Here is a 25,713-nt window from a genome sequence, read left to right as displayed (position 1 = left end):
TACGATACAAACTACAAGATTTTTTTTTTGGTTAAACAAATTAAAGGCATCTCAGAATGCAATCTGCCCGTCTTTTTAAGCATCAAAGAGCGTGCTATGGAATGCAGCCACCTTCAGAGCAAGCAGGCTCTTGTTAATCTCTGCAGTTTCTGTCCTTGTCTGCCGGTTAGCGTTCGACGTGTCAGCACCCCGCTCATTCCCTGCCAGGTCAATGAGCGAGAACTTTCCGTGGAGACGGCTGGAACTGCTGCGAGGGCAAACAACAGGCGTTGAAACGTGAACACCACGTATTACCAGACATTTGCAGGTTCGCATATGTCATATTCGGAATACCAAGTGCAGACTTGAGTGCTTTAACTTGCACAGTGCCATTCACTGGTAAAGCAAATCCAGAAGTGCAGACACATCAAAACCTTAAAATCAAATTCGGGGTTTTACGCGCGAAAACCACGACTTCATTCCGAGGGCCACCTTAATGGGGAACTTCGGGTTAATTTTGACCGCCTGGTGTTCTGTAAGGCGCACCCAATGGATGTACAAGGTCGTTTTTGCATTTTACCCCCATCGATATGCAGCCGCCGTGGACGGGATTAGATCCCGCACCCTCAGGCATATTAGCGCAAATACAGAGCCACTACGCCGACACAGCAGGTGCACATGAGAATTTTGTCTGACAAGCGTACAATTGCTTTGACTTGGAACATTTGACACTCACGTTTAGATACCTTCGTCCAGTGAAGTGACATAGCTTGCACTTAGAGCTGGATTTTCGATTGTTTCAGTGACAGCCACATGTTTGAGTGCTCCATTTAACAGTGGACCGAACTGTCAACATCAACATGAAATTTCAGGATCTTGGCGTTTGGTCATCCGCACATTAAAAACAAAACGTTGGGTCAGCGACAATCTCGCAGCTTTGCGATTTATAACTTCCAAATAGCGATCAGCTAAGGACCGAGGCAACTAGAAGTCTCGGCAGACAGACTTCAAACTATAATGCATGGTCAGTCTAAAACTTAATATAGGCGCAGGCAGTGGATCGTCCCGGTCTGAGCATTTCATTAAGCAAGCACAGGAGACGGCTTGCAAGCTGCTTGTTAATATCCACGGTACTAATTCCAAAATACCTCAATCTCATTCTGTCATTGTTCCAGCTTGTTTCCCGATGTTATCAGTAAAAAAAATCACAATCTTGGCTTATTATCGTATATGCAAAAACAAAAGGCCTCTCTCACAAAGGCCTACGAAGCTGCGTGTTTCCTACCTTCGCCTGAGATTGATTTGAAATACTGCGTGGGAGCGCGAGGAGTTCTGGTTAGCTGACGTTTGACCGGATGTTCTGCAATGAAACAAAAAAATGTTGCATCAGCAAGGCCAACTTGGGTGGGAAGAGGGGGAGTAAGCAGGAAATTAGTTAACAAATATGATTACTTGCAGGTGGTCTCACTTCCTGCCTTCAGTTTATTGGAGGTCACGTGCGCACATTCATGGAATAAAAACCTTTTTTTAACGCAAATGATTCTTTGACCCAGCCCCACACCGGTATTTTTGCGCACCGGGCTTTAAATTTTTCGGAGGAGAATCAAGCGTGCTGTTGTTTTTGCTTGCACGGTGAGGACAGGACAGGGAACAGCAAGGGTGCCAGTGGAAAAGAGTATTTATCAAGCCGCATCTACGCAAGAGAAGCCACCAGAGCATCTAAATCTTGCTCTCGAGTGTCAGTACCAAATTAAGGCTCCAAGCAGGAGTCACTAGAAATTTAAAGGTCGAATTCTTCGCTTAGGTGAAGAAACAAAAAATTATCCCGGCATTAAAAAGGCTGCTGTTATTCAGTCAGCATTGCCATTCTTTTCAAACCGAGGGGATCCAAGCTCTCACTACCTTTAGACCAAGAGCACTCTAAAAAATGATCAGTTTTCTGTGAAGGTTGTCATTTGGAGCGCCGCATCACACCCAACTGATAAAATTACTCGAACATCTGTAGCTTTCAGTACACAAAAGGTAATCCTTAAACGATTCGGACTCGTCTTTAGCACGGGAAGGTTTATTGGCCTATAGAGAATCTAGAAAGCCAATGCCCCATTGGTTACCCCTTGAACTGATAACCAATACTTGTCCAGTCGGATGACCGCTTTTGAAAGACCAGCCCAAGTTGTATTTTGATTTGCAATATCAACTCTGTCGTGGTATATCATAATACTATCGTCTTCACTCAGCTCATTGTAGTGCGTAGAGCAAATAATTGGATAAATATAGATCGAAATCTACAGCCACGAATGTCAATGAAAAGCCCCTCCGCATAATGCTATGTCGGGCTCTCTTTTGTATGTGATTTGCCGAGTCACAGAAGCCTCCCTTTACCGAATACAGTACGTGGGCACTGCACAATTTTATACAGTAGGTTTTGTTTTTACATCGCAAAGCTGAAAATTGGGTATGAAGAAAGCCGTACCACTGGAGGGATACAGAATAATATCCACAACCTGGAGCTGTTTACATTTCTAAATCGGTCAACATGTGCGCACATGCTACTCTGAGGGAAATTTTTAACCTAAATCCTGAAAAGCGACGGTAATTTCCGGATATCGTAGAACAGTTTAGGTCGCTAACCTTCTGTGGGTGGCATTTTGTTTTAGTTCGCACCCCAGGATAATAATAGTTGCGAGAAAATATATTCAGTGACATGCTTCGAGAATAAGAATGAAATTATTTTTGCAGCAATACAGTGGCAATTTGTTTTAATGTGTGCTGTCGTGTCAATTATTGAATAATACATGAATAAACGAGACTAACTTCTTAGCAATGTAATGAAATTCTCACGACTTATGTTTAAATACGGTGGGCACAACTAGGGCCCATATTTTCTACCATTTAATTTCATTGTCTGTTCTCGTGGGTCGAGCCGCTAAATGCCTGGGCGAAGTGTTCGCTTAGACTGGTATGCGAGCTGTAGACCGTAAATGGCTCGCTAAAGCTCTCTAAAAAATAAGGTGCCGAACACGTTAACAGACCAGAAAGTTGAAGTCCTAAGCACAGAATTTAAACATATACAGATGCAACCCATATCATTCCCATAACAAATCAACAACGAAAACCTTCAGTTTTCTCGAGTAACTTTGGTAGAAAACTTTGCAAACAGCAATGTGTAGCAATTTGTTGACGAACCTGACACTGCTGCCCTGTTGAATAAGCTCCATGACCTCATCAAGGGAGTCGACTTCCCTCTCAACGAGTCCCACAACCTGCACCTGCTGTTTGCCGTCTTCTAGCACGCGGAGCTTTTTCTTCTCGTTGAGCAAGTCAAAGACCTGAAAAAGCGATCGAAGGCAGGGGTTCTTGAGCAAGCGCAGTAGGTCTGACAGCAGCTGTGCAAGTCAAAGTCAAGATACTTTCTGTTAGAAAAAAAAGTAAAACCAACGTAAGCGAAATAAAATTGCTAGCTTATTACAAGGCAAGACGTCAAAGTATCATCCAGGGCTATTTTGCTGCATTCTATAGCGCTTACGTTTTGCGAGCTAGTCTCCAGTAGCAGTAGCTCATTACAGAGGGAAGTAAGAGCCCTGGAACAAGAAATATGGCCGATAACTGTTAAGCTTCCTTGTGTTTCCACCGCTATTGAGGGCTACGGCAAAAGTAAACTTAGTTCAAATGTGTTACGTTGTGGTAAGACATCTCTTGAACAACATTGTGCCGAAAAAGCAGGCAACACTGAAGTAACGAATGCACCGAGCCCTACGGTCGGTTGTCAACTGTACGAATTGCGGATGCGACTAATATACATGAATGATTGCACACTCCAAAGAGATGTCTTGCGATGGCATACATTTAAAAGAATGAATGCATTCTGGGGCCTTACGCGCCAAAATCAAGATTTGATCAGGTACGCCGTAGTTGGGACCCGCAATTAATTTTGGCCACCCCCTATAGAGTCTTTAGAGTGCCCCCAACACACCGGATGCGGGCATTTTCGCATTTCGCACCTACCTAAACGTGGCCGCCGCGGCCGGGATTTCATTACACGGCCTCGTGCTTGTGCACATTTGAGAATTTAGTATATTTCCGACATAATCACATGACACACCTTTCCTGTAAAATGTGGTGCCACAATGCCTTCAAAATTTCTGATTGCCAACAATATTTGAAATATACAAATCATCACCTACGACACAATAAACAAGAAACTTTTGTGGGGAAGGCGGAACGGATAAACAGGATCTGTAGGTAACGGCAATTGCGTGCAAGATTATCTATTGATAACACTATTGGAAGTAAGCAACTACAAGACGCCTTAAACCACACTTTTGAGGAGGCGTGTAGTTAGGACAGATCGGCATTCACCATAAAAGGCGCCACAGTGCAAACCAAGTTGCCACTATTCTTGGTAATAAAGTATTTCAACGTTCTCCCAAACATGTTATATTACTTTCACCTAAATATTGTTTTTACCAGGCAATAAGCAACATAAGAAAGCGGTCTCGCATGTTCCAGTGGTCATGTAATGATGCTATAGAAACTTCAAGGAGGCATCAGTTCCCACATATGTAAGCACTCAATGTGCCGTCAGCATATCACCCACAATAATCTTCAAAATCATGTAAAAATTAGGAACACTGTGGCGACTATCAGCAGGATAATAAAGTTAGCTTTACCTTGAGAAGTTGGAACAATAATTCTTCCTGGGAGTGCTTCTTTTCCCACAAACATTGTAGTGGTAACGTAATAGAAGCTTTGGTACATTTAAACGGACATTTCAAAGGCATGACAAAGAAACTTCATAAGGCACTCCCGCTGCACCTGAACCCCACAGGTCACAATATTGATGAACTTGATATCCTAGACTGACTTTGGTTCGCTCGCAGAAAAAATTGGGCAAAAATATTTCATTCACAAGTTGATTACACTGCAGCCAACATAACCTTTCGAAGGGAGCATGGCAATCTATTCGTTACACCAATTGCGCGGTCACTCAATGCAGCCCTTACATTTCGCAGTCTCATGAAGGTGCGCCATAGCTAATCAGAAAATCCGTCCAAACTTATCACCATCTTAGATTTTACATTTTCTTATCTCTTCACAAGCTTAACTACTATTCTGTATTGCGCCCCAATACATACTGGCTCACTTAATAAACATTTGCTTGCATTCCGTATGTCTCCCTCAGCTCCCGAAAAGACTATTTTACGCAAGCGTTTAGGTGCCGCCACACTGGGATGTTACGCGGCTATTTTCTGTCTTTAACGAAGAAGTGTGCGCTACTACAGTCAATTCACAAACATGAAAATAGTTGTATAAATGCGTTCAGCATTTCATGACCATGTTCCGTCACTTTACGTTTGGAAAAACATAGAAACTGTTTCTGTAAGAGTTCAAGTGGCAGTGCCCATGAATCCTAAATAAAGTTGTCTATACCTGTACCTTCACTTCAACCATAACGTGTCTTCATCAAGCTCAATTTTATCTTCCTTTTCATGTGTTCAAGCAACATTCCTTATTTCTTGTTATAGACGTATTGTCTGCGCTTGCTTGCATTTTTAAAACATTTCAATTTTTTTTATCAGTGAAGCTTTAAATCAGTAGTGGTATCCCTACCCGTTGCATCTCTAACAACTAAACCCCTCTCCTAGTTTTCTTTTGTTCCCCCATTTCTTTTTTAATATAATATATGGGGTTTTACGTGCCAAAACCACTTTCTGATTATGAGCCACGCCGTAGTGGGGGACTCCGGAAATTTGGCCACCTGGGGTTCTTTAACGTGCACCTAAATCTAAGTACACGGGTGTTTTCGCATTTCACCCCCATCGAAATGCGGCCGCCGTGGCCGGGATTCGATCCCGCGACCTCGTGCTCAGCAGCCTAACATTTCTGTTTTTTCTTTTTTGAAGACGATTTCTTTGGATCACCCACACCACTACCCTTCCCCATTGAGTGTAAGGGAGAGCGAGCTAAGTGCTTATAGAAAAACTGCTAAGGCAAGTAGTTGCTTCTTTGTTGAAGACGACACGCCTTGCCGAAACGTTGGCTTTAGTGAGATTGCTTGTGCTGCCACTGTTAAACACTTCTAGCCTCCATCTTCCGGTGAACCTCTCCCTTTCAATTTAAGCCACGGTAAAAACACATGCATACGCCCAGTTTGTCCTGTGGGATTTGTTAAGACATTGTTAATGAGACTGCAGTAAAAAATACAGCAAATCAAGAATGCCCTTGACAAGTCCTGGTGACATACTTCGGCGGCGTTACGGCTGCAGTAGCCTCAGCAAAGAACATATCAGCCTACTTTAGTGTCAGTTACTCGATCATTTCTCCACCAGGCGATTAGAAAATGAATCGACACTTACTTTCCCACTGTAGATTTCGAAGAAGCTTGAAGAGACCACTAGACCTTCATTCCTATATTGAGGAGACTTCAGCATCATAAACACATCTCTTGCTGCAAAGAAATAGACAATCTGAGAATTTCAGAAACCTTTCAACCATTACCAAAATAGCCAGCAGAAAATTGAAGAGGTTTTCATACTTGCAAGCGCATAGATTCCTTTCGAACAATCTTGCACCTTCTCGGAGAAATCTCCACCCATAGTCTGCGAAGGAAGTCACATGAGCTCCAGTGCATGATAAAGCTACCCACCAAAACAAAGGTAGAATTCTGAATAGTAACAGAAGAAAATGTAGGTGTCTTCGGGAATTTTGAGCAAAATTACCTAGTTACTATCACGCGCCTACTTACGCCCACTGTAGGATGAAGACCTCTCCCATCAATCTACAATCACCCTTGCCTTCTGCCAACCGAACCCTTCTTATATGCCTAAATATTTCCTATTTTCATAGCACCGTGGAATTTTCCGCCGTCTCCGACTAAGGTTCCCTTTTCTGCGTACATATTTTCCAACTCTAATAAACCATTCCTTAGCTGCCCCAATCAATGTATGGCCTGTTGAAATACTTCACATTCAGAGTATTAGGTACCCTCATTTGCTTTACAATGTAGACCACTGCCTTCCCTTCGCTTTGACGTTCACGCCTAACATTTTTTATTCCATTGCTCGTTCAGGGGTTCGTAACTTCTCAAACTTCTTTGTTAACCTCCAGATTTGTGTCCCGTATGCTAGTACAAGCATGAATACACTCATGTGTAAGCTCACTTTTAACTTATGTGCACACATGTCTTGCCGGTGTCGGGTGGCACACGAAGCCTGAAAAATCTGGCTTGTACGAGGGCAACAACCTGAAACCTTGAATATAGAAACTGTTCTACTTCTGCTCGATGCCACCTCGTAAAATTTCATAGTAAGATCAACAAAGTTAGTTTGCAGCCCATTGAGTGTTTTTTTATAAGACACCTTGTCAAGCTCCTTCATTGCACAAGTCATTTACCGAGCCTAAATGTGCACACCGTAGCACATGACCGTTGAGCAAGCACATGGATGACAAAACTGCCTGCTCCAGCTGCGGACAAGATGTCTTGCTGACAGTATCGTTCATCATCAGACGACGCTGGTGACCACATTCTGGTGCGTTGACACCGACGACATCTAAGCCCGCTTTTGAGAACCATCAGGTCCCTGGAAACCCTGGCATCGTGCCCTCGACATGGAAGGACAATGGCATGCTGTCTGCACACAATAAATCGGCGAAGATTTGGTTTAAAACTTGTCACTCACATGCGTCTTGCCACTGCCCGTCTGCCCGTATGCGAAGCACGTCGCCATGCCACCCTTGAATATCGTCTTGACAAGTGGCCGTGCGGTGTACCTATGCAAAGCACAAGGGTACCGTACAAGAGGCATTGCAGCAATTAGTTTTACTCCTGATGGGCAATACATGTCGATGGAGCTAGAATTCCCGGAGCAGCTGTACAAGTCTTCAGGTACATTTATACAAATGGGAGATCGTATTTGATTAACTTAAATATTGACGTGGATATTGCTAAGGGGTGATCACCGGCATTTTTTATTTTTGCCGTGAGCATTGTTTTTGTGGTATACATGTGTGCTTTATTTAGGATTAGCTATGTTGTGACGAAGCACATAGGAAGGCGAAAAGCTAGGCACAGCAACAACTCAGAAGTAAGACAGTGCTTTTAGTTAACAGCGACCATTTCAGTGACAGTGCTTTTGCAGATTTAGCCTTGTTCAGGGAGTTTCTGAATAAACTTGCCCAAAGCATGTAGCCGTATGTTGGCTCCCTGCTGTGCCCCCCCTCCGCACCCCCCCCCCCCCCACAAAGAAATATGGTGCGACAGGTACTATCTGCATTTTTTCGTGCGTGTATTTTCAAAAGAGAAACTTTATTTTCCGCTACTTCTGGACATGGAGTTGGTCGTCGTTTGATAGCTTGGTGCCTGTGTTGAACATGTGTAAACAACTTTGCCCAGTGGGTATATCCTAATAATAATATTTGGGGTTTTACGTGCCAAAACCACTTTCTGATTATGAGGCACGCCTTAGTGGAGGACTCCGGAAATTTTGACCACCTGGGGATCTTTGACGTGCACCTAAATCTAAGCACACGGGTGTTTTCGCATTTCGCCCCCATCGAAATGCGGCCGCCGTGGCCGGGATTCGATCCCGCGACCTCATACTCAGCAGTCCAACACCATAGCCACTGAGCAACCACGGCGGTTTGGGTATATACTGGAGGCAGTATTGCTGAGTCCACATGGGTCACTCTGTAGGTGACCGATTAGATAACTTCGGCATTGGGAATGTGTTAATCGGTATGCGCCTATTTTTGACCAATTACTCAGATTTGATTTTAGACTACGACACAAGTGGCATGCAGCCCCTCCTAGCACCCCCCCCCCCCCTCACCTGCCAAGAAAGTTCGCTGCCAATCCACTCTCTAGGTATGGAGGCATTGCAGCCATTAGCGATTTGTTTTTTTTAATATAATGGGTTTTTAATTGTTGATAAGTGTATGTGTTAAGTTGACTATAATAGTTTTTCGAGAAATCTGGTGGCTCGGCACTGGCGGTTGGTCACCCGCCTTTGCTCCAAGCTAGAAGTACGGCCCTCCCGCTGCATAGTGGTGGCTCTGGCATTTTTCAAATTGGGGACTGGTAAGGCAGCTTCGGGCACGAAAAAAAATGCAGACGGCACGAGGGCTCACCGGGCGAGGTACGAGAAGCGACATAATGTGTCAGGCGTATAATGCAGCCAGGCTTCTCTCTAACGCGTTCCTTTCTGGACACGGGGCTCCATCTGTCCAGAACACTGAACTTTTTGAATATACTTATTGCTATATACAGCTTGTTATCTTGGTACACTCAACTTGGGGAATCCGCCAAGAATAGGCATACAACGATATTACATACACAGTGGCGAAGATATCTACTAGGCCTGACAGCAGCTGGCACATACCTTATGTCCCGAAATAGTGGACTAGCTGGGCGTCTGAGAATTAAAAATTAAATTATGTGGTTTTTCGTGCCAAATCAACTAGCTGATTATGAGACGCGCCGTAGTGGAGGTCTACGAACATTTCGACCACCTGGGGTTTTTTAACGTGCGTCTAAATCTAAGCACACGGGTGTTTTCGCATTTCGTCCATTTCGATATGCGGCCGCCGTGGGCCGTCTGAGCACGTGAAAGGAGTCGAATACAAAGAAAAACACACGGTTGTGCGAATACTAAACCTCTGAATTATGAATTGAGTTTTCGAAGTCAAATTCAATTTAATTGTGTCATTTGATTCGGTCCTCGAATTGAATGGCCACTATTTGATGTGGTCCTCGAATAGAATTTAAAAAATCCGTAACAATTTTTTAAATGAAGTTCGGATACTTGACGTCGTCAAGCGTACGTACAGGCATGAAATATAAGTAAAAATGTTATAACTAACCATATCTACAATGGGTATAACGTGTTGGAGCCCCCAGCGTTTCTCGAACAGCCAAATGTTTCTAGCGAAATACGGTCGCTCGCAATAAAATGTTGAAACATGGGAGTCGCAGTAGGCACTGTTTCGCACTATTTACAGATTGCACAAATATCAGATTTGATCGCGAAGGTATACACAGATACTAACTAGGACAACAAAGCTGCTTTTCTAACATTCTACAATAATAATACACGACCATGTATGCTCTGAAGAGCCCCAAACTGGTGAGCAATTTTGTGAATGTGTGGTGAATGACGAGAAGCTAAATTTTTCCTACAATAATGGAGAGAAGGGTGCAAATTAGTCGAGAACTACATGACAAATATTCCATATTCAATTTGATTTGCTACTGGCACTTTTTGATGCGTATGAGATTAGATCTCGAAAGCTATTTGCCCATCCCTACACAAACATACCGAGAGTGGACAAGTGCGCCAAAAAATGCTAATCGCAAGATGTGTTTAAATATGTGTATTTCTTTTCAGTGCATACTCCTTGTCAAAGACGTTCCTTCAGCGAGCGTCATACATTGACGTTGTCTGCGGGATGCAGGCTGCTAACAGCTACAGGCGATTACGCCATGCACGGCCTACCCGCTTCTGCTAAAAGCCCGCTAACTGTAGCGATCGTCTAGTCATTTCACTAAGATTCTAATATTCCGTTGACTCTGCCTGTTTTTCTATCAATATTGCTTGCCCCGTTCTCCAGCACTAGTGAAACTTCTTCACGAACGGAATATATTTCTGATAACACTGACGCGACATTCATTAAATAGCAGAAGGACTCCAAATTCGCTAACTTTATACGACAAATTCAACAGTGTAGGCAGGTGTAAACTTTTATGTCCTTCATACCCGTCCTGGCGTATGCTTCCAGGCGCGTCCTGGTCGGAAATAAACAGCTGACAATCACTAAGGCTACTCTAAAGAGGACAAGGGTGAAAGCCTCTGTGCTCAAAATTCATTGCATTAGATATTTCATTTGAATGCGTTACTTCCTACTATTCCCCCACTAAACATTGTGGGTTCGCCCCTGGTCTCGCAAGTCTACCTTAATGAACTGTCACTTCATTAACACCAAAGATAGTGGGTTCGACTCTCGACCTTCTAACTTGGACATATGGCCTATTCGCCCATATCTCCACGTTTCCTAGTGGGTTCGAGTGCCTTAAGTTTGCTTTAATTAGCGACAAAGGTCGCGAGATAGACTCCCACCAGAGGTCGTGGGCTCGACTTCCTTGGAATTTTGGTGACATGACGCCGTAAGACGTAACGCCGGACATCAGATTTTTCGCCCCATCAGACGTCTAAGGGCTGCGCCTTAATAAAGGCGATGTGTTGCTTACAGCTCCTGGCCTGCGCACCACATCTTACAAACCAAGATGCTCATTCAGAAGATAAAATCCCATAAGCACTTCGACCCGAACCGTATTTCTCATATAGCAGATTGGTACGTAAAGCTGACAGACAAACTCACCCGCCTTACAGTACTGCTTTATATACACGCCAAAAATTCGCTGCACAGCGGTCAAGGGAGGCCCAACACATATACTAAAAGCAGTCACAAAATGGTCTAATAGCAGATCGGAACGTTTCCAGACAACGCGTAACCGCGAAGCGTGAGCACAGCGACAAGACTGCAAGGGACTTACTTGTACACAAGCTCATTGCTGGCTGTCTCATCGAAGGCATAGTCAAAACGAAAGGCTGAGTTTTCGAGGAACTTTGTGAGGTCCACCTTAAGCTTTGGCTCATGCACAACGACGCGATCTCCGTTCGGCACAGTGATAACGTCCACTTCCTTGCGTTGTAGCTCTGCAAAAAAAAAAACGTTTGTGCCGAATTGACATCAACAAGCTCCATCTTAAACTTGACGAGAACCAGAGTGGAAGTCTACAAATTAAATTTTCTGAAACTCCATGCACTAGCACCTATGCATTTAGATTCCCAAAGAATAACCAGCTTCACGTAATACCTGCATTTTAATTTTTCAGCGAGATTTTACACTGAACCTGGCATACACGTATCTGCTGCATAACACTCCCAAGTCAACATTAAATGGAAGTGAATGTCACCAAGAATAGAATTACACGTGAGTGGACGGCAATACGCCCTGTTAAGAATTTTTTGAAGCTAGCCGGTTTCTACTGATTAGCAAAATACTTTGAACTCTTCCAGTCACACACGCACACAACATACCTTTACAAAAGTTTAATTTTATGAATAGAGTACGAGCACACCACTACCATCACACCTTATAGTTCGAAAGGGAACTACGGCAGGAAGTATGTGCTCGTATCATGACAAAAGCGCTTGGTCCTCGAGGTCGAATGTTGAGAATAGATCCTCAAATAGAAGCGCACGTGAGACGACTGTTCCCCATCATACCCGTCCCCCCCCCCACTACTCCCTAAATTTCACTGAAAAGTACTACATTGGCAACCTCAATGCTCCAACCCTAGCGAAGAGGGAAATCTGGGAAAATTACTGTAATCAAAGTACCTGCATGGCCGCCATGAATGCACCCTGACAATGGCAAAACTAGAATGGTGAAATCGATCAAATGCTAGCAGTGGCGTATGACCCATGATGAAAACATTTGAGGACACCTAAGCACTTATGAGTTGTGAACGCGAAAGCATTAATGTCCAATTGAGCGCCGCTGAGTGGTCCTTCCAGTTACGAACTCGCGGGCAAGCGAGCGCGTTGTGACACTTGACCAAAGCCTCCAAGACCGATGCGCTTTGACGGATGTCGACATGCTATATACCTTGCCCGACGTGCATATAATTTAAAGGAGACGCTTTCAAGTAAGCGGGAGTGATTTTGATGTCACCACTTTTCTGACCCCGCGCTTGGCAATGGAAAGTTCGGTCCAAGGAGCATGACGTCATAAAGCAGATTGCACAGGCATGCTATCTAGGAGGCGCTGGCTTAGCCCAGTCGTTAAGACACTTTGCCACTGAGCATGGCATTGTAGGTTCGAAATTACTACGTGGCGTCGCATCAATGCCCTCTCCCCTCTCGCAATACCTGACGCACTAAAGCGGTAGCAAGTGTTCCATTTCATCCGCTCTGCTCCGCCACGGTCGTGACGTGGCATCACAGTGTATAGAAACCTGGGCGCCGTTATTAGATTGACGACGCGACAGATGCCGGCTTTCTCGCTGAGTGCGCCATTTGACGCGTCAGTAAGCTGCAAGCTGCTGCGAGCCATGGCAAACACCATAGTCTGAAAATTTCTTTGAAAACCTCCCAGCAGTTTCTTGAGGTACCCGGTTGGTGTCGTCTTGCCCAATAGCTCACTGAAGAAATTAGGTGTCCGATGGAAGAATTGAACCTCGGTGCCACAGCCCCATGCTCTAATCCGCAGACCACAATAACGCGTACAATTCTACCGTGCCAAGGACAGCTAGCTCCGAGATGATCGCCGCGTTCGTGACAATGCGTAGCACTGGTGTGCGAACGTACGTGCGCTAGCTTACGCCATAGGCAGAGCAATGAAATGGCCATATCAAGCCCATTTCATTCACCATTTCATGAAACCTTCGCTGAATCTGCATGAATTTGTGTGCTTAACGGCCCCTTCAAGGAACTACAACAGCAAGCAGAGCTTAGCCATGGAGCTCGCCATAGGATAAAAAAATTTTGTACCTTTTCGATTTAGTGGCCGCTTGCGTACAGCGACACATATTCGGTGCACTTCTGATTGGTCGCTCATGCAGAGAGGCTTGATGTCTAGTGTCGACCTGTACTCCCTGAAAAATATGGGGAACATAGATTCTGGGTGAATGTTAAGCGTAAGTGAAAATCTATCCGCAAATCACTATAGTTGAAGGGCATGTGGTTAATACAGTAGATAACTTTGCATATTACTGTAAAAAATCATGCTGGTGTAATATTTTTTAACAGTGGTTCGATTTTCATGCTTACTCGCGCGAAGCTGTTTCTGCTATCAAAGGAACCAAACATCTGGCATAATGAACAATAAGAATTGAGAATATTGCTAAGGAGTGAAACTATAAGCAGAGGATATATTTACCAGGCAAGGCGTACAACACTGCAGCAATGGCAGGGCTAGCGCGTGCACACCAGATAATCACACTATCGTAGTCACTAACCCAAGCATCGATTACAGGATCGCCGCCAGTGGCGTGGACTATGACGCAGACATGGACTATGACACTCATGATTGTGGCAGACGGTGGCTTAAGATTTAGCGAAGCCTTGTAGTAGGTCACGTTATATAGCGACTCTGTAGGGGCCAACATAGCGCGAGTTGTTTTTAGATAGGCCAACGCGACGTGACGGTAACCGCAGCAAGACCAACAGTCCAGCAGGAAAGTGGACCTCTCAGCGTCGGCGGTCCTAGACATTTTTGATTAACCTGTGAAGCGCATAACCAATCAGGGACAACATTGAGGGTGATGTCAGCAAGGGTTAGAGCATCACGAGCATAGCGTGAGGACGAGCCTGCGTGAGGATGGATTACGTAGGATGGAACACGGAAAACGGTGGGTCATTGCCAAACAGACAAAAAGGTGAGCAGCCAGCTGTGCCGTGACTGAAAGAGCTGTAGATCGATCCACAAAAGGCAGCTTGATATACCAGTTCCGGTGGTCCTTAGACTCGTGCTGTCGCGCTCAATATGACTTCCTGTACGGCTATACACCCGTCAGTTCTTTCAACGACACAAATGTGAAGAGCCGTTTATCTTGCAAACAGAGTGCTACCAATTATCTGAATGGTGCTCGGCCATTTTTGCGTGCAAGCGTAGATGCCGCATCTGCGAAATCGGTGAAATTACGTATGTTGCCGCGAGGAAAACGTGCGCCGGAGGAGGAAGGCACCTGGAGGGGGAGAAGAGAATCGCCGCGTTCCTACCCCTTGCGTTTGTGCTTCGACCTCGCGATGCTCGCTGTGCATGTTCGTGGCTTTCATACACTTGTGCGTAGGAGAACACCACGCGCGTTCGTCGAGGTCAGACGTGCCTAAACACTGCTCCACAGCACGTACGTCGGCCCGAACCGCCGCCCCCAGCCGGGTGCCCCCGAAGCACCGCGAGCTGCACGGCTCGCCCCGAGACCCCGACGACTCCGGCTCCCCGGAGAGACGCTCAGCCGTCGAGCTAAGCCTCACTCGGACTCCGCCACTCCGCCTGCGACGCCAGCCGTTAACATGGAAGTAACGGTTGAAGGACACACCGTAACCGCACAAGAGCTCCAGTCAGACGATTGGACACCAGTTATATATAAAGCCTATGCCTCCCGACCGGCCAATTCGCCGAAACCACCTCAACGCTCAGACAACGCTACCTCCGAGGCAGCAAACCCTAACGCCAGGAACGCGGCGCCCGACGCAGCAGCCGCAACTAGCAGCCGCAACTAGCAGCGGCAAGACGCCGGCCCGCCTACCACCTGCAACCAAGGAGGCTCGCCTCACAGTGCAACGCAGCAAGCAACTGCCGCCACTCCCACCCAACGCTATTTTAGAGTGGTCGTTCGCCCGCGAGGTGAAGTGCGACTCCTTGACATCCCAACACCTCGACTCAGTAAGGCAGTGCACACCCAGCTCCAAATCACTCTACCGGACGACTTCTGCCTTCGCATCCACCCGACCAACAATACTTTCACCATGGCAACAACACATTTCCCAACTGCCGAGACTCTGAAGACGCTGACCTCCCTCACCATTGGAGACCGAACCTACCCGTGCGCAGCTTACGTGGCACCCCCACCGGGGGCTACCAGAGGAGTCATCACAAACGCCTATGACGACGAGACCCCAATGCAACTCTACCAAGACCTGGTCAGAAGAAATCCAGAGCACACCATATTAGCAGCCCGACGCATGGGAAAGACGCACTCCATCCTAATCACCTTCGACGCAAACGCAGTCCCGAACTCCATCAAATACATGGGAGCCATCCACCGCTGCACCCAATACCGCGGCAGTCCGGAAGCCTGCACAAATTGCAAACAATCGGGTCACCGTCATGACGTATGCCCAAGCCCCAAGACCAATCTTTGCCCCCGCTGTGGGATACAACATCTGCAACAAGAACCTCCTTGCACGCCTAATTGCATTCTGTGCGAGGGCCCTCACCTTACCGGCACGGGATCCTGCAAGGGACGAAACCTTCACCAGACACGGAAACAGCCGAGCCACCCACAAACGCGGCATCAAGAATTGGTCACATCCGGGGACAATTTTCCCCAGTTGTCGCCCAATCAACACAAGCAAGCCTGGACAGCGCCGTTGAAGCAAGCCTGGGACACTCCCCTCTCTTCTCACAAGCACATGCTATCCATGACGGCGACTCCCAATCTGCAACACGCCCTTGCAAAATCCCAGGAGGAGGCAGCGGCGGCCAAAGCAGAAGCTACAGCAGCCCGGAAAGAAGCCGCCGCCCTTCATGAACACATCGCCAAACTGGAAACCCAGATAAGTGCTCTTGCCTCTGGATCTCCAATTCCACCTGCCCCCGCTCCTGCCGTATACCAGCCTCCCACCCCCAACCCACCCACCGCCCATACCTTACCCAGTCACTCCAACCCTACTTCCTCTCCTGATTTGCTAGCAATGGAAGCTGACACCGAACCCTCCGCAAATTCAACTCCATGCACAGCACCCACTCCCCCCACCGCTACCTCACGAGACGACATTCCAACCCTGCTTGAGTCCTTCGCTGCTCGTTTTGAGGCAAAATTGCAGGCCGCTATTACTCACATCAACCAGGAATGTGCAACACTCAAAAACGTGGTAATCCACTTAAAGCAAGATAATACTTCTTTTAACCAACGATTAGACGTGCTAACCCAAGGCTTCTCTGACCCATGTAGCGATCTTGAGTCCCAGCTCAATTCTTACTCAACCGCCCTCCCGAAGCGGGACCCCACCCCAAATAGACGCAAGAAGGCTAAAGCAACGGAGGGAAATGACAACCCTATTCCTGTCATAGCTCACGACTCCCACCCCCCGTTATTCCTTCCCCTGCTATCGATTCTCATGATGGCAGCTCCAAACCGTAATCTTACACTCTGGCAGTGGAACTGGCGGGGCTTTCGCCAGAAGCGTCATGTGGTCCACCAACTGCTGTCCTGCGCAACGGGGCCCGACATCCTTGCCCTGCAGGAACCCTCCAACCCACTTACCCTCCCTGGCTATACTCCTATTTTGCCCACATCCCCCCTACCCTCCCGGGTAGCGTTTCTAGTTAGTCGCTCAATCACCACCATCTCCCATACCCTACAGATTCAAGGCATTGATCACCTTCTAATTGAGCTTGTGCCGCAACACGCTCGAGCAAACAGTCTCTTCATCCTAAATGTATATAGCCACCCAAAGTGCCTACAAAGCAACTTCGAACGCCTCTTTACACTTGCGAAGCGCATAGCAAACAAGTGCCCCTTACTCGTTGTAGGAGACTTTAATGCCCCGCATACGGCTTGGGGTTACCCACATGACACACCGAAAGGCCGTCGTGTGTGGTTAGCAGCGCAACAAGCCGGTCTCTTTCTACTCACCGACCCTACCTCTCCTACACGCACGGGAACCAGCGTCTGTAGAGACACTACGCCAGACCTTACGTTCGCACATCGCCTCCCTCACGCCACATGGTGCCACACACAAGAGAATTTGGGTAGTGACCATTAAATCATCAAAATTCTCTTAAACATTCAACTACCCCGCAGACCTCCCAGAGGCTCCACTTTCACGAAGTGGGACTCTTTCCGATCATGTAGAGCAGCCCGCACCTCCGCCCCCATCAAGGACATCACCGAATGGTCCAAGCAACTACAAAGTGATGTCCGACTCGTAACTCGTCCCCTATGGGAGGACTACCCCAGCGACACAGTTGACTCCCACCTTCTACATTTATGGGAAGCTAAAGCAAGCCTAGAACGACGCTGGCAAAGGCAGCGTTGGAACCGGACACTGTGGCCCGTATTCACAAACCAACCTTATCTTAACGCTATAAGGCGCCCTTTTATAAGGATGAGGAAAGTATAAGGTTGAGAAAAGGCCAAGGTATGATTCAGAAGCGTCCCTTATTGCGTGAAAAGGCGTCCTTATCGAAGGCGGCCTTATCGTCATAAGAGATGAGCATGGGTGCGAGGCTATGAAGTTTTCTTGGCCTTAAACCGCTCAGTTATTAAAAAGGAAACACATTTTGTCGCTGAGAACAATAAATATAAAAATTGGATGGCGCATTATTACGCGTTGTGAAAAAGCAATGTGAAAAGAGCGAGTTCTAGCTGTTGCGCGTCTCTCATCTGCAGATGAGAGACGCGCAAAAAAACGGCAACGCGTGTTGCCATGGCAACAGGCGTTGCCGATTTTTTTTCTCATTTGCAGTGCTTCATTTTCCATTTCCATTTGGCGGTGCTCGAGCGCAGTTCCTTCACTTTTTCTCTTGTGTGTTAGCTATAACTTGCGTTAGTTGCTGTAAATATTGCGCGTATTTATTTATTTATTTCCTTATTTGTTCATTTATTTGTGTTTTGAAGTGTTCGTTTGCTTATTGTAAGATCTGTTGTGGGAATGGCCACTGAGAGGAAAAAAATCAACTTTACGGGGGAGGAGCGGGGAATTTTGATTGACTTGGTGACGAGAGAGAGCAACGTGCTGGAGAACAAGCGTACTGATGCAGTGTCCCTGAGCGAGAAGAAAAAGAAATGGCAGCAGATAGAACAACAGTTCAACAGTAAGAACGGAGTCCACCCGCGCACGGAGCATCAGCTACGCAAGTGTTGGGACAACTTGAAAGAGAAGTGGCGGCACGGGCGAACCGCGATCGTCTGGGCTCGGAGCAAGTGGCAGGATGGAGAGAAGGTGTACCACCGCTCGTTTTGAAAAGCGGAACCTGCCAAGAAACTCGCCGTCGTTGTACATCTCCATGACATTCTGACGGTCCCTGAGTACACGCCGGATGAGCTTTACATAAGGAAGGGCTTCGCGAACATCGGCTTCCCTTAATAGGGCGACAAAATCGACTAGCTCCGAAAAGCTGCTTGCGTGGTCGGCCATAATAAGTGGCGCCTTAAGGTAGCTCCCGGGCTACCTTAAGGAACGCTCCTTTTCCGAGCCGGTAAGGTTAAGGAAAGGTTCGACTTAAGCATAAGGTTTGTTTATGAAACGCGTTAAGGCGCTGAAAAGGTAAGGAAGGCAAAAGATAAGTATAAGGTTGGTTTGTGAATACGGGCCTTATTATAGACGCCGCCTCGCCCGTCTCAATAAAGAGATAGAGGCACACGCAGCGACTCTTTCACGACAAAACTGGGAATCACTATGCAACAAGCTAGATGGCAATATGAGTTTACCTCAGACCTGGAACCTCTTTAGACACTTAATAGACTCCACACAGTCTAAGACAACACAAAGACACAACCTCACCAAACTCATACATACTTCCGATACACCTCCATTGGAACTCCTTCAAGAACTTCGAAATCTGTACTTCCCCACACACCCTCCTTTAACACACCCCGACTATGCAGGCCCCCCTAACGACTTCCTCGACCAACCCATTACAGAAGCAGAAGTTCAGGCTGAACTCCAGAGACTTAACACGTGCTCAACCGCCGGTCCGGACGGGGTACATAACAAGGCACTCCGGAATCTCGACGCCGAATCTATTACGGCCCTTACCGAATACTTTAACGGGTGCTGGCAAAAGGGCACCCTCCCATCGCAATGGAAAGAGGCCAAAGTCGTCTTCATACCTAAACCCGAAAAACCTCTGCTTACCTCTAACCTCAGACCCATCTCTTTGACATCTTCGGTGGGCAAATTGATGGAACACGTACTCCAGACCAGGCTCTGCCGTTACCTAGAAAGCAATGATCTGATGCCCACCTGCATGTTTGGATTTCGTCCTGGACTTTCCACACAGGACGCCTTCCTACAGCTAAAACATCACATTCTAGACTCTCAAACCAACGGCACCAAAGCTATTCTAGGTGTGGATCTTACTAAGGCATTTGACAACGTTACACACTCAGCTATCCTACAAAACCTTACAACCTTGGGAGTCGGAGCCAGGATGTACAACTACATCCGAGACTTCCTCAGCCACCGCACAGCCACACTTACTTTCGGTGACCACAGCCTCCCAGGTATCACACTCGGGGCACGAGGTACGCCCCAGGGAGCCGTCCTTTCCCCTATATTATTCAATATAGCAATCCTTCACCTACCCCAACAACTAGCTGAAATCCCCGACATCCATTTTAGCCTCTACGCCAACGACATCACTGTCTGGACAAACCGAGGCAGTAACGCCGAAATAGAACAACACCTACAACTGGTACTAACCACCATCGACACATATGTACGAGAGCGTGGCCTGACCTGCTCCCCCTCAAAATCGGAGCTCTTTCTATACCGCCACAAGCAACACGATTCAGTCGTTCCTCCCATCACCCTTACGCTAGGTACTCACCCCATCCCACTAGTATCAAAAATCCGAGTGCTAGGGCTAGTTATCCACTCTCATGGCGCGCACGGAGAAGTCATAAAAACTCTCCAAACACACGCTCAACAGACCACCCGACTGATTCGCCGCATAGCGAACCACCGGGCTGGCTTACGCGAGGAAAACACGCTTCGCCTCACCCAGGCTTACGTAATAAGCCGCACCGCATATGCTCTTCCTTACCTACCCCTTCGACAGAAGGAGAGAGATCGAGTAAACGCGCTCCTACGGAGTTGCACGAAAGCAGCTCTACGCCTTCCTCCCAGCACATCCAATGACCGACTCCTCAAACTCGGTGTCCACAACACCTTTGAGGAACTCAGAGAAGCCACCTTTACGGCACAAATATCCCGTCTGTCTAACTCAGAGCCTGGCCGCACTCTGTTATCCCAATTAAGCCTAACCCCTATTACACATTCTACCGAGAGGGTCCCCCTTTCTCCTATCCTCCGCTCTAACCTCAACATACCCCCTGTCCCCAAGAACATGAACCCTGAGCGAGACGGGAACCGCCGAACAGCAAGGGCTCGGGCCCTCCACAAACAGTATGACGAGGACCATGAGGTGGTCTACGTGGACGCAGCGGAATATACGTCAGGCTCCCGTGTGGCCCTGGCGGTAGCGACAATCGAGCAAAGCTTCTAACCTCCAGTTCAATCATCGCCAATTCCACCACAGAGGCAGAAGAGGCAGCCATCGCGCTTGCTCTCATCTCTTCATCTGCCACCAAAATTATCACTGACTCCAAATCCGCCATTCTCAACTACGCCAATGGCTACATATCCCGCACCGCTGCGCGCTTACTACGCTCCTGGCCGCCCCGGCGCCGCATAACCCTAATCTGGACGCCAGCACATGCTGGCCTCCCCGGCAACGAGGAGGCTCACTTCTTCGCCCGAGGTCTCACATTCCGGGCAGTGGGAGCCGAGCCCCCTCTACGGGCCGGGGAGTGCCTGCTCTCCTTCCGTAATATTCTCTCGTACTACCGGGACAAACGAAGGGAATACACACCCCCAGCCCCATCCCTCACCATAGAGCAGGCCGCACACTGGCGTCGACTACAAACTCGGACTGCTCCATACCCCATACTACTACATGCCAGATACCCAGACCAATTCCCCTCAACATGCAAACTTTGCGGCAAACCAGGAGACTTCCTGCACACCCTCCTCACGTGCCCCACCTTCCCTCATCCCCCACCCCCTGCCGTGGCGGTGTCTTACTGGGAGACTCTTCTGACCTACACTTCCGCTCAAGACCAGTGCCGGATCATCTCCAGTGCAATAAGAAGGATTGCGCTTCAATGACTCTCCTTCGCTTTGTAAGGGTGCCCCCTCATAGTAAGGGAGCACTCAAGTGCCATGTAGGGGGCTTCGCCCCCACCATTCATATCACTGGCAATAAATGTTTCTACCACCACCACCACTTGTGCGTAACTCGTGTTCACGACGTGAAGTTTACTAACCTTTTGTTTTGTGTAGGCGCCGCTCTGCTGCCATACACTGCTCGTATAGGAGCCTGGCGACGCCTCCAGAAAATAAAGTTGTGACGCTTCGCTTCGTCAACACGATTTACGCGCAAGTGTGTGGACGCCACGAACATGCACAGCGAGCATCGTCGCGCCGAACCACAAACGGAAAGGGCGCAAACGCGGGGATTCTCTTCATCTCTAGGCACCTTGCTCTACCGCTCGTTTCACTCGCCGCGACAAACAATCTGACCGATTACGCAAAGGGGCTGTCTACCCTTATGCGTAAGAAGAATGGGTTTTCCTGCTGCAGCTCATATTGAGCGCGAGAGTACATAGGAAGCATATCTGTGACGATAGTTGAGGCGTTCAGTGAGGCAGTTTGTCTGGATGGTACGCTGTGGTGAACTTGTGATTGGTCGAGCATGAACGAAGAATGTCGTCCACTACTTTAGACCAGAAGCAGTGGCCACGGTCCATGAATAAGTGAAGAGGATCACGAAGGCGCAGGATGATATTGTGAAGAATGAAATTGGCTAGATCAGTAGCACAGTTGTGAATGCTCGTGTCAAAGCGTATCACGTTGCCTAGTCAGTACCGACTGCAACCAATTTTCTGCAGTGGTTCACATGGGGGAAAGCCTTGGGAAATCGAGTCCCACCAGGAAACATTGTTCATCAGGAATGTTAAGGGACTGAAGGCTGCCATCATGCAGTAGGACAGGTGTTCTTCTCTGGCCTAAGTCACAAGCCACATCCTGCTACCGCACAAAGCGGTAGAGGCAAGGCCCAAATAAACGCCGCCGGATGCGATCATACGTGTGCAATACGCTTAGGTGTCTGGAGGTCGGTGCACTGTGAAGGAGGCGCAGAAAAATAGAGTGAAGATGTGCCGGAACGACAAGCAAGATCTGGGTGCTGTCAAGATGAGCGTTATAGCGGGGTGAGGCGTCACTGTGAAGCGCAAACATCCGTAGGGAAGGCTCAGGGTGTGAAGAGCATACATCCGATCATAGACCGCAAGAACGAGCCTCGGCGATGTTCGGCAGCTATGTGGACGACGTGTGCAATCGAGAGAAAGAAGGTTCCAAGCGCTTCTTCCAGTGTATCGGAGGATCGGCTGCCTATCGAGACAAGCAGTGGGCGTCTTGGTGAAGCCGACTAAATTTGTAGACACCGAAGATATGTGGGGTCCTTGAGCGACGAAAAACAGAAAAATGCTTGGTGGTGTAACAGCTGAGATGTGCCCGCCACAGAGGTACGGTCGGAATTTAGCGATGGCCTAGAAGAGAGCTAAGCACTCGCGCATTTCTTTTATACGTTACGATTGCGGTCGATTAGCGGTCCAGTAACGACAGCACCAACATGACGCGGGGCGAATGTCTGCCCCACGAATGGAATGGGGCATCGTCCACTGTGCGCCACTGAGGCTTTTGTGAAGCTTCGGTTCAGTCAGGGTGAGGCCGAGGGTGATGAGATGCGCACAAAGGAGGAACCATTGTTCTGGCATACCGACGCAGCCCAAAGCTTTCGCTGCACTGCACCGAGTTGGTGACTGTCTGAGGCAAAGGGAAGAGCGCGCGAGTGGTGAGAGTGGCAAAGCAGAGCGAGAAACAGAGGCGGCAACGTACTCTCATCAAACCCCTGTAATTTTGTTAAATATTCACGATTTCGAAACATTCTTGCGCTAATTTGTTCCTAGTAGATGACCACGCATGAGTCGCTATGTAACTAATTTTGGAGCTCACAGTAGTGCGGGGACCTGTACAAAGGTGCATGACTGCCCCTCTAGTTCTTCGATTAAATACTTATATTGCTCTGCACCTTATTTTTTAATGTGATCCATTTGCAAACACGGAACACTAGCTGTTTGAAGCCAGAAGGACGAAGTCAAAGCAAATCCGATTTATGCCCCAAATTTCACATGAACGCTGAACCGGCACGATTACAGCTGCCGGAAACCCCAACGCCAGATCTTCCCCTTGCTGTTTTTTTCTTTCAGTACCTTACCGGATCATGGAAAGGAACTGCCAGTTGGGATTGCCCATGTCAACGTTCTTTCGCTCCCGCTTCTCCTCGACTGGACTCAGCTGCCGTGCTCTGTGCTCAACCCGCTGCTTCCTGGTACTCTCCAGCTTTGTGACAGCGTTGGAGCGCCGATGGTTGGCTGCACTCAGGTTGGGCACGCTGCCCCTTGGGGCAACCAGCGCCTTCGGAGGCTGCTGCTCCTGACAGGGTCGCGTTGCGACCGAGTTCATTAACACGTCCTTGGCACCTGCAGTAAGTCGGCGTGCACACGATTTGGTTCCCGAACCACAAACGCATGGAAAACCAGTTCCACCTATGTTGAGATGGTTTCAACCAGCGGCACCTAGTTGCAATTATGTTGTATCATGTATACGAAGCGCTCTACTTAAACCAGGCAAATTCCTTTTAACACACGCCTCTGGCAGCTAAAATAGTTGCGCACATAGCACATTACTTGCGGAAAAGTCGAAGTGCATTGGTAGGTCAGATTCGAAAGCTCGCTTATTAATTTAATTGATTCGCTGTACAAATGCCATTTAGGCATTATTGCCGTGGTGAGTTCCCAATGCGTATCCACCTAAAACGAACACTCCGGATGACACGAGTTTCATGATCTTCATTGCCACAGCGCGCAACGAAATACAATGGTAGCCCAGTTACTTCAGTGCTGCAATGCTTAATACAGTGTTTCGGTAAACTAAGTGAAACAGGGAACTAGTATCCCAAAAGAACCATCCTAACCTAAATCCAGTTCCATCGACAGAATTCATTCCAAATCATGTTTTGCAAACGCAAACTGAACGCTAACAATTCGTAAATAGTAATGTATGCCATATTTATTACATATAGTTACTTTAACTGGTAACCAGTATATTACGAATTTGGTTTCTCGGAGAATGAATGTTCATGTCTGATCAATCAGGTCAAAGGTTCGCATTGTGCCGTCTGCGAAAGGCGATCTTAAAAATTCTGTGCGCCCTAAAACAAAAAGAAATACCACGTATAGGAATGTTCACATACACTTCACAGTTATTTCCCTCTGTTCTGACATCTCTATCTGCGCCACGGTTTCGGAATTCTGGGGCCACAAGTAATTCCCGGAACCTCCTGCCACAATGCCTCAACGTAGAGGCCATGACAACAAATCTCCGAGCTGGAACTTGCATATCATGGTAAAATGTTTGCGTATTGCAGCAAGTTGGCCAAGTTCGAGCGCAACTAGTGCTGGCGAAAATTTTCTATTTTTTTCTTTTGCATTGCAGATCAAACGAACTGCAGTAAGCACTGCCGAAATAAATCAGCCGCACCCCTCGCCGAAACGGCACCCTTGGCATGACTGAAGTCGATCACAAAGTCCATTATTTTGTTCTATGCAAGCTCCCAAAGCAATTGGAGCAGTTTTATTTGTGTCCTGTACCTTTGGTGCGTCTTAGAATCTGCTGCTGCTTCTACATCGAAGCTGATAACTTCAATTTCAATTTTATTTTCCCATCTTACAATACAGATGGAGGAGTTGCAGAAAAAAGCTACACCAGGGCAGCTTGACAAGTCTACAAAGCGATCAGAAGCGCTCGCAAGCGTTATAGGTCAGTTTTGAGCCTTTTATAAAGGAACTATTACACATTAAATTCATGTTCCAGCCAAAATTTTGGGATATTTGTGCCATTAAACAAGAAAATTTTGAAGTTGAAGTGCAGAGGCTCACTAAATACCTTCCAGTGCGCTCATCACGGAATATGCTCAACTTTTGAGCAAAGAGAAAAAGCCAAGAGTACGGTTGAAGCGCTCGGTTATGCCGTTAGTTTGCGTATGGTACGCTGTACTGGTGCGTTGGACGATTCGGCATTCGTCGAGTAGTGCCTTCAA

At 47.5% G+C, this 25,713-nt stretch overlaps 1 protein-coding gene across 3 annotated transcripts in view; it reads right to left on the bottom strand.

The window, feature by feature from the left end:
• LOC135900145 (kinesin-like protein KIF2A) overlaps positions 1-25,713 on the bottom strand; it is a 65,198-nt gene that overhangs the window by 21,848 nt on the left and 17,637 nt on the right. For 2 of the 3 annotated variants that reach the window (XM_065429584.2, XM_065429587.2), the window contains 9 exons: positions 23,830-24,094; positions 13,530-13,633; positions 11,528-11,690; positions 7,659-7,749; positions 6,515-6,578; positions 6,336-6,427; positions 3,166-3,308; positions 1,265-1,339; positions 112-247 (listed from right to left, as the gene is read on the bottom strand). In XM_065429584.2, coding sequence (XP_065285656.1) covers positions 112-247; positions 1,265-1,339; positions 3,166-3,308; positions 6,336-6,427; positions 6,515-6,578; positions 7,659-7,749; positions 11,528-11,690; positions 13,530-13,633; positions 23,830-24,094 — 1,133 coding nt within the window. The remainder of the gene's footprint in view (positions 1-111; positions 248-1,264; positions 1,340-3,165; positions 3,309-6,335; positions 6,428-6,514; positions 6,579-7,658; positions 7,750-11,527; positions 11,691-13,529; positions 13,634-23,829; positions 24,095-25,713) is intronic. The other variant, XM_065429586.2, reaches the window with a different exon arrangement.

The sequence above is a fragment of the Dermacentor albipictus genome, chromosome 4 (assembly GCF_038994185.2).
Source record: "Dermacentor albipictus isolate Rhodes 1998 colony chromosome 4, USDA_Dalb.pri_finalv2, whole genome shotgun sequence".
In the NCBI taxonomy this organism is placed as follows: domain Eukaryota; kingdom Metazoa; phylum Arthropoda; class Arachnida; order Ixodida; family Ixodidae; genus Dermacentor; species Dermacentor albipictus.
The sequence above is the reverse complement of the archived record's forward strand: the minus strand, read 5'-3'. Positions and strand labels throughout refer to the sequence as shown.